We start from the raw sequence: 10045 nt of genomic DNA, 5'->3' as shown, positions 1-10045 counted from the left end.
TGAATGTTCCTGTTCAAAAAAATGCCATCTTCATGTTAATATTAAAGTGCCATTTTAACATTATGTAAAATTACTCCTCTATCCCTTTACTATTAAGTACTGTCCTTTAGTCCCAAAGATAAAAGCAACATCTAATGTGGCAATATCAAAGCAAAAATGTTTTAATGTATCAATATAACACTTATTCTAATACCTGGTATGACATGACCATTCTCAAATCTTAATGCTGTTGTACCATCCTAAATTATGACAGTAGTATCCTAGTGTTACCACATAAGAAAAGTTTCTACATCCAGTCATAACAATCTCAGTATATAATTATCAAATTTCCTTAATATAACAGTTTCATACAACAGTAATATTCCAAAATCCAGTTAAAATGCTATATGACAGTTCCACTGCATCCGTGTCCTGCAATGAAAACATAGTCTTAATTTTCCATTATAAAGGAAGTATCTCAGTTTCCTACTGTGATTATATCATTCTAGTTTTCTATTGTTAAAGAATAATCTAAATCTTCAATTAAGAATGTATCACCTTAACTTTATTATAAAAGTACAAAGTTTTCATTTGAAAAGTACCATTCCAATGCCTTCATGAAAATAACTGAAATTTCTATAAATATACTATTTCAATGTCCTACTGTTAGAATATCATATTTCCCCATAACAAAATTACCATACCAATTTCATGTAGTAAAAGTATTCCAGGATCACACTTTCATGCTTATTTTGAAAGATTCAGTGCTCATTTAAGTAAAAATGACTTTTATTTATTTTCTAAACAGTGTACAACAATATTGGCTTGTTACAAAATGGTCAGACATTTCTGTCAATCAAATACCTGAAAGGTTAAGATACTGACAAGGCTTTTTACATCATCCATAGATCTTTTTTTCTTTTATTGCAAGGCTATATTGGCAATTTAAAATCAAATAAATCACTTCAAAATGCATTGCAATTAAACTTTATTTACATTTCATCCTTAATGATCCTATCAGTTTTTCTTTAAATCTTAAAAATAGGAAAAATTTTAACGTTTGTAAACTTTTATTACAGTTGCAATTTTCATTGTCTGCTAAGATAAAGTGCTGTCATTCTTAACGTCACTGAACCTTCTATAAAATTAAACGTTAATATGTATGCTTAAAATCTAATATATTTTACAAGTAGTACACATTCACATAAAACATTAATGCAAATTTAAAATATAAATTCATTATGAATGATGTATAATAACAAACAACAAAGCGAAAAATACACAGCACTGATATTTAAGCAAACAATATTTTTTACGAGGTAACACAGTGATCTTTGTCTACACAAGAGAAAAAAACATTTCTCAAAAATAGTGTTGGAATTAAAAACAAAACTTCAGCTATGATACATAAAAGATGATAAAAGCAGAAACAACATTTATATCTTGTATAAATTGGCTAATTAACATTATCATAGAAAAGTACAGAGTTTAATCCATTTCAGTAATATTAAAGAACAAAAACTTGGTATATATTCTCCACATGCTACTTCTTAAAAGACAACAAAGAAAAAAAGCTGTGAATACTGAATTACACTGTAGACTATCTTAATTGCATTCAATGTATAATTATATATATTCATAGTAATGTCACACATGATTCACATTGAAATAAAACCATACATATATACAATAAAATCGAAACACATTCTTTATTAAAATCATTAAGTGGTCATAAACACGACTGATTCTATGGTTGTGCCACATGCATGAACAGATTATACACCATCAAACAAAAATATTTGTATTGTACTTTTTATATACACATAAGAAAAAAAAAGTTATCTTAGAAGTTACTGTAGAAATGTTAGAAAAGTCTACTTGCAACAAATCTTGATGAAGCACATAAAAAGTGGAATGAAATAATGGTTATTACTTTGGTCTATCAAAACGAGCAAGTTTCAGGTTTTTTTTTTTTTTTAACTTAGCAAGTAGCAGCAATGAAACTAAAAAATGTGTTTGTGATCTATTAACATGCTCTAAAGTTTGATTTTTTTTTCCATAAACAATTTTAACAGTCATCGTTCATGATCCATCAACAAAATAAACATTTTCCACATTGAATTTACACAACTGTCAACAGATGCTGAATCATTTTTCATTAATCTTGGTGGGACAGGTTTCCACGAACACTTCATGTGCCACTGTTATAATGAACAATTACTCACATTGACAACAATGATAGCTGCACAGACTGCAGACTAATATTCAATATTTTTTTCCCCACAAACAATCTTGATAACTTGAAGCATTTAGGGCACTGTTCCATAAGGCAAGTCACATTTGTGACATTTTTAGTTCTTCACATTAAACATCACATTGTGTCATATTCTCATTTCACTGTGCTGATTATCAATAAAATATAATATAGGCAGAAACAGCAACAGCTGGCAAACAGAAATACATAAAAATTATCTTAATAACTTCTGACATAAGTTCTACTTGGTCACAAAACAAGTGGTTTGTTCAAAAGTACTCAAGAATGAATATCATAATTCCATAAGTACATATCTCTCATGTTAACATCTGCTTGTGGAGGTCCTCGAGGGGAGCTCTGGCTGATCGGACCATTAAGTACTGCTGGAACTGATGACAGTGGAGGACCAGGAGGACTTAAAGGACTTGGCTGATCAGCTGCAACATAATACAGTTAAGTAAGGTTCAGTTTTCCTAAATGATACTGTTTGCGCACATGCACACACACACCAACAACAGACGATCATGTATAAAACAGTAAACTATTGCACAAAATAATATCATGGCATAGGCCAGGAAATCATCATTTGGCCTTGGATTTTCTCTCATTTTCAAGGGCACCAAGGCTAAACAAAAATTTACTGTACTAAGGCTTCAGTACACATTAATGTTAAAGAAATAGAAACGAGTTTCCTAATTAGTTTAGTAAATATGGCATTAATTTTTTTCATTGGGGGCTTGAGAAGCTGGTCTATACTTTAAGATTATGTTTATCAGGTAGTTAATTATTAACTTCAACCAATGGGACTTATGAAGTAACAGTACATCAGTTTTAAGATTATAAAAAGAGGTATCATGCTGATCTAAAATGCTCTATGACCTTAATAACATTCCTATTTTTTTTTCCTCTCCTGACCCAAAAGGACATTGATCTGAAAATCATATGCAACTTTTGGGCACCTTTCTCCACTTATTAATTTGTCTAACTTTGAGAAGGATCACACAAAATTTCTGGGAGGAGAAGGATTTGACCTCTGGTGACCTTACAAATCATGAACAAGTTTCAGGCATCTCTATCCACTTACTAATTTATCCAACTTTGATAAAAATCAGATTTACACGTAAAGAGAACAAGTGTTTTGTAATATTCCTAGCTTTAACCCCCCCCCCTTCTGACCCCAAATAACCTTTGACCTAAGAATTGTATACAACTTTTATGCACCTCTATCCATTTATTACTTTAATTTTAAGAGTGATCAGACAAAATCCCTGGGAGAAGGAAAAGTTTAAAGGCCTAATTTCTAATAACAAAATTTAACCCCGACATGTCTGACTACTTGACCAAGATTGATAAAAATTAGTTACAGTCTCCAAACAGCAGCCCATTGAAAATCTTGATAGACAGATAGATAGAAAGACACATTGCCATGACATAAAGTCAACATTCTATTTCCAAACTAGTATTTTTTTGCATAATTTCTAATGTAGGCTATTACCAATAAACATTAAACTAGCCCTACACTACAGTATAGCACATGGTCATAAATCACTTATCGTCACACATTTCATTGTGCAACATGCTACTTGTAATTCAGTAACATTAACCGTAGCTAACCGATTTTTATTGACATATACTATTTTCCTTCATTTTCTAAAAAATCAGGATGTAATCTACATATATAATGATGAAAAAAATGTTCTGATTTCTGGTCCTTGGCCAGCACAGAGAAAAGTTTCACGGCATTCTCCCTCTTAACTTGTTCCTTTTCAGGCATATTTAATACAAGTATTTGCCGTCATGCACTTCACTCTGACCAACGTATGTATGAGCTGACTTTGATCATCACATACTGCTATTGCTGTGAATCATTATGTAAGCTCTGCAGGTTTCTCGTCTGAGTGCCGATTTGAACTGCTTGCTACTACTAAGAGCCTGAGATATGGAATGACTCAACCAGCCACACAAATGTTTTACTGCCAATCAAAGCAAAAACTTCACTCCCTCAACAACATGCATTTCATATATATATTATTCATATCAAGGTAGTTTCTGTAGGTTGTAAGTCCAGTGTTTGTGATCCCCAATGGTTTTCCCTTTACTGCAGTATGCAATACAAATTTAGATTATGAGGACATGATGGCCAAAGGTATACAGAAGGGTGGCCATCATGGCTGTGGATTTTAGTGATCTTCTGCAGCAATTGCCACCATGAATTTCTTGTCCAGATGGCTCTTTTTACTTTAGAGCAAAATATTATGAAGTATGTTATATTTTAATAAAGACAAGAGACAAATATTAACTAATCAATTAAATCACACCTATTATTCAACTAAAAAACGAAATTTCTGCATTATTGCAAGAAAAGACTAGAAATTATACAATTAGTTTTAGTACTCTACAACACATTAAAATCTGTATTTATTCCACTTTCACTTTCTATACATTAACACAAAGAAGAACATATGACACTTTGAAAAACACAAAATGTTCAAAATTTGTAAGCTCGGGTATTTTTTTCTTCTTAAGAAAGAACAAAAATAGTTTTATATAAATTGATTTCAGAACTTTTTATGGATATCTTTCAAGTTTAAAAGTAGAGTAACTAAAATACATTTTTCTTACAACTGAAAAGTATTCTTTAACATTAAGTATTTCAGTAAAACACTCCTGGGTATAAAACACAAAGCTTAAAAGCTGTTCTCAACCTTCTGGTAATCTTTAGGACATTTAAATAAATGAAATTTACTTTAATATAATAATCAGTTTTTTCAAATTCCATAACCATACTCAGTTTCTATTAGAAAGCTTAACAGGTACAGGCTCATACACTTCTCAAGACAAAAAATTCCGAGAATCTTTCCAAACTTTTAAGGACTAAGAGTCAGATTTCAAGGACCTAAGACTAGTGGAGAAAATACTCAAATTAATCAGATTTTGGCATTGAACAAGTAGCATTACCTTAATACTTCATCTGTTAAACAAGTAGACAAATATGAAACTTCTAGAAGTGGAATTCTCTGAAAATTTGGCCAGGGATTTAGGACAGGTCTAGAGGGGTTTTGCCCTCTGACTGATATTAATTTCAACTCTTTTAAACCTGTAATTTTTTGCACATTCTGCCAGAATTATTTTCATGATGTCTTAATAATTATCACCATACCTTATAAAATATCTGGTCTATTTATAAAAGGTGGATAATAACATGGTTTGGATTGGTTTTCAGCCAAAGCAACCTAAATGTTATCAGATTTTGTCACTGACCAATAGGTAAAAATCAGGATTTTCAGCCAGACGCTGGCAGCATCCACTTGGGTTTAAGATGTTAAGCATTTTACCAACACACAATTTTTTAAAGTATTTGAGCTAGTTCCAAAAGGCAGTTGCTAGTATTAAATTCTTAGACAAAAACAACTTCAAGCTATTTTAAATGATCTGATATTCATGACTTATCTGCAATGATTTAACCAATTTGCTGATGTCTTTAAACACCGATTTTGAATGTATATAAAAAAAGAGCCATACTGGTCACTCTTTCCAGAAATATTGATGTTCCTAGCAAATGCATGATTGACTGCTTCATAAAAAACAAATATCAGATGATGCTGTACTACAACTCAATGTAGTTTGTGTTTTGTTGTTTATTCTTGGTGCAATTTATGTCTGAAAACAAAGATATGATTTTTATAAACATAACTTGGTATTTAAATATTTTAGGTGGGCGACATTTTAATAGCTGCAGAATTTTTTGTCTACAGTTTTGTGTTCCTCAGAATACATTTTTAAAGAAGTACAGGTTTATTCATACAAGGAAAAGTCATGTCTGACTAAAGTACCTGACAATGCTAAGTACAATCAGTATTTTATTAACATTTAATATTTAGAAAATATAAAAAAAATGGCACAGATATTTTTTTAAAGCACACATCATTTCTAAACTAAATTTTGTAGACTGATGCAACATCTGCATGATTTACAAGTTCAGTCACTAGTAGATCAATAAATAGTAAACAAAGACTAAAATGTTCATGACAATATCCAATACTTATAAACAACAACATCAAGTATTTATTTAACAAATAAAAACTAAATTGAATTAATACGAGTCTTGAATTCTTGCAACCATTTCAGATGCTAGCTATTTAGATAAAGTCTTCTGGTAAAACTAATAATAAAAAAAGAGAATTCTATCTGGTTAACTGGTTGTACAATTGAATTTTCTGTTCCATCTATTTTTATAGTAAAGTTGTTGTTAGTATTCATGCATCACTCATAGCAAGGAAGATTAGATGTCTTTTATATACTTAGTGTAAGAGTGCAGCTATCATGTATCAGCCTACATTATCACTTAAGCATAATTAGCAATAAGTTACTTTATTATTATTATGAGATATTAATGATCAATGAATTTATATCCTTATTTCAGCTGCTAACCAGAGAAGGGATGTATGTAGTGACAGGGTATGGGATTCAATCCTGGGTCTTCTTGTTAGAAAGAAAGATGCATTATCCACTCATCCTAGCTTTCACCCAACTGCGACTTGAACCAACTATTTGAATAGTTTCAGGAATAATAACCAGATTTTGCTAACTTTTATGCTCAGCTGGCTATGTATGTTATCAGTTAGATGAAAGAAGAAGGCTTTTTTTTTACTTTTTCTGTTATTTGGTTCATATCCCGTTATTTTAGCATTATGGAATTTTATTATATGATCTTCTCTAACATGATGAGCTATTGCAGAGAGATTAGTATTACTGAGCAAAAATGAATGGAAAAAATAAACAAATATAAGAAAACGAAATGCAAAAGAAGGCTTCTACATCCAACTAACCTGGTAATATATTGAGCCAACCTAGCACAGCAATCAGCAAAACATGAAAACCTCTCTTGAAACCATTCAGATGATTAGTTGATTCAAGTTCAGAAAGACTGACTTTTCTAACAAGGTCAAGGATCAAGTCTTTGGCCTTGTGACCACATACAATCCTTCCCCCAGGTCTTATCTAAAGACACATTATGTGAAGAACTGGATAGTAGCCAATGACACTTTTTCTTCATTTCACCGATCCAGTGTATAGGTTTTCCTCATAGTGAATACAAAGCACATTCACAACAATATGTTTGATACTTTTCACTATGATATAGGTCCAGCTTATCTCTCTTTGGTTAACGTGTGTTCAGGGTTACTGATGAGGAGTGGAATTCTCTGATACAAGTACAGGGGTGTTTAGTTACAGATTTTGATTTTATGACACACTATACAATGATAGTTGAAGATTGTTTACACTAGGGGAATGACTGGTTGTCATGAAATGTTTACTTTTACTGAAAGTTACTGGTTGTACTATAGGAAAATTACTGTTACTAAATCGACACAATTTAAATAGTAACATGTCTCATAAATTGGCATAGATGTCACTCTCCTCTAACATTACACAGTAAGAGTGGCTTAATGAGTTTTCTTTAGTCAAAAGACATGCTAGGGAGAACTGGAGAAAAAAACCAGGCATGTTATACTGCAGTTACGTTTCTCAAACGAGATATTGTATGATTTATATATAGTTACTTTAATTAACAGTACTGGTCATATTCTTTATATCGAATGCCATTACTTTTACATTTTGTTCGTAAACTTGTATTGCATTGTTAGCTTAATACATGTTATTTGAATTAACCTAAATCTCCTAAACTGACAAAAATTTGTGAAATGTTATTGTAATTACAACCAAAAATATTATCAACTGTGAGGATACTCAAGTAATGAAACAATGCATTGTAGAATATACAAGAAGGATATATTTAATTATTTATATTGATTGCCAGGCTGATTTCTAGTTTTGCTCTAAGCTTGCTTTGATCAAAAGTTAATGTTCATCATTCATTTTTACAGAATTTTTTCCAAAATTTCAATAATTGAATTCATACTTTTCAAGACTGATTTTGAAAAAGGTAATTTCAAGGTTTCAACAGCCCATACAAACCAAATACATAAACAAACCGTTATGTGAAACAAACAAATAATTTGTAGCCTTGGCATTTTACTCTAATATAAACACGAGTTGTTTTTTTTGTACTTTTGCACAAACTGAGATCTCGGATAAACTTCTGCTGTTACAGATCCAGTCTAACTGACGTATTTCGGTACTGAAGAAAAAAAAAATCCTGGAAATTGAACCATGTCAAATACACAAACATGAAATTCTATTTATCTAAATTTTTGTTCAAGTGAAAATCTAAAATAAATTAACTAGGAGAAACAAGGCTGAACATGCCTGCACTCAAACATAATGTATCATTATATTTAATAGGCCAAAGAAATACTTATGAAACATAGTCTTTGTATAACTATCCAATACTGAAATACATACCAAGAGCAGAAGGCAACTTTCCTCCTCTCTTAACTAGCAATCTAACACTGCTGCTACCCTGTCTGATGAGTTCTATCGCTTCTGCATGAGTCATATTCTTGGTGTTGATTCCATTGATTTCAATTATCTGGTCACCAACCTGAACATGAATCAGTTTTAATATAACAATCCATTAAATAGTGTGTATTGTTTAATACTCAGTTACTATACTAATATCTTTCCTTCCCTCAGCACATGATTTTTCAACTAATATAAAAACCTATCCACACCATTTTTTGTCTATAAATTTATATATAAATTTACATTTACTATTTTGGTTTAACTTCCTTTGATTCATTATCTTTCAAATTCATCAATTTTAAAAGTTACAGAAGTATGCATGAGGAACCATACAAGGAGAGCTAAAATATGCATAAAAGAAAAATAATGTATTTAACTAAACAAATGCTGGAAAAAAAGGATTTTTTCTGCAATGTATGTAAAATAAGATCTTCAAATGTTACTTTATTAAGTTAATGAAATTTCTTTGCTCATAAAATATAAAAACAGTAATAACCCATTGATTTCTATGTACACTGTACAATCCGTTCATGTGAGAATGCTTCAATCTTCCTAATAAGTTCAAAGTCCACAAAAAGCCAACAGTACATACGTGTAATTCCACTAATTATTTTCCATTTAATGTTCTTCCAGCAAGAACCTCAAAAGTGTTACTTTTATCTCAGTCCTACTGAAACTCATTTATTGTCAGCCTTAAGAATCCTAAGTTTGTCAAACAAATGTGAACAAACTTCATTGTTGTTTATTTTTAAGGATTAATTGTCTCTGTAAAGTAACTTACAATACCAAAATATTTGTCCTTTTATGGTATGTCAGTTATTACAGCTAAATTTTAATCTTTATAGATACAATCTGAAAAATGTTTTCATCTTGTTAATTTTGGATAGTTGATTATCTGCAATCTGTTACCCTGACATGTTGAACCATTTTAAAGTTTTGATTAAGCACCTGTAATCTGTTATCTTGATGTGCTGGACTGTTTGTTAGTTTGTACAGTTGCTAACCTGTAATCTGTTATCTTGATGTGCTGGACTGTTTGTTAGTTTGTACAGTTGCTAACCTGTAATCTGTTATCTTGATGTGCTGGATCGTTTGTTAGTTTGTACAGTTGCTAACCTGTAATCTGTTATCTTGATGTGCTGGACCGTTTGTTAGTTTGTGCAGTTGCTAACCTGTAATCTGTTATCTTGATGTGCTGGACCGTTTGTTAGTTTGTACAGTTGCTAACCTGTAATCTGTTATCTTGATGTGCTGGACCGTTTGTTAGTTTGTGCAGTTGCTAACTTGTAATCTGTTATCTTGATGTGCTGGACCGTTTGTTAGTTTGTGCAGTTGCTAACTTGTAATCTGTTATCTTGATGTGCTGGACCGTTTGTTAGTTTGTGC

The 10045-nt window shown here is 31.2% G+C and overlaps 1 protein-coding gene across 7 annotated transcripts in view; it reads right to left on the bottom strand.

The window, feature by feature from the left end:
* Positions 1 to 750: 750 nt before the first annotated feature.
* Positions 751 to 10045, bottom strand: part of LOC106463758 (membrane-associated guanylate kinase, WW and PDZ domain-containing protein 1-like) — a 117786-nt gene continuing 108491 nt past the window's right edge. For 6 of the 7 annotated variants that reach the window (XM_022391343.1, XM_013923821.2, XM_022391345.1 and 3 more), the window contains 2 exons: positions 8600 to 8738; positions 751 to 2670 (listed from right to left, as the gene is read on the bottom strand). In XM_022391343.1, coding sequence (XP_022247051.1) covers positions 2513 to 2670; positions 8600 to 8738 — 297 coding nt within the window. In that variant the 3' untranslated portion in view covers positions 751 to 2512. Of the gene's footprint in view, positions 2671 to 8599; positions 8739 to 10045 lie in introns of those variants that run through there. The other variant, XR_002611548.1, reaches the window with a different exon arrangement.

The sequence above is a fragment of the Limulus polyphemus genome, unplaced genomic scaffold (assembly GCF_000517525.1).
Source record: "Limulus polyphemus unplaced genomic scaffold, Limulus_polyphemus-2.1.2 Scaffold1475, whole genome shotgun sequence".
NCBI classification, from domain to species: domain Eukaryota; kingdom Metazoa; phylum Arthropoda; class Merostomata; order Xiphosura; family Limulidae; genus Limulus; species Limulus polyphemus.
This window is presented reverse-complemented; position numbering and strand designations above follow the sequence as displayed.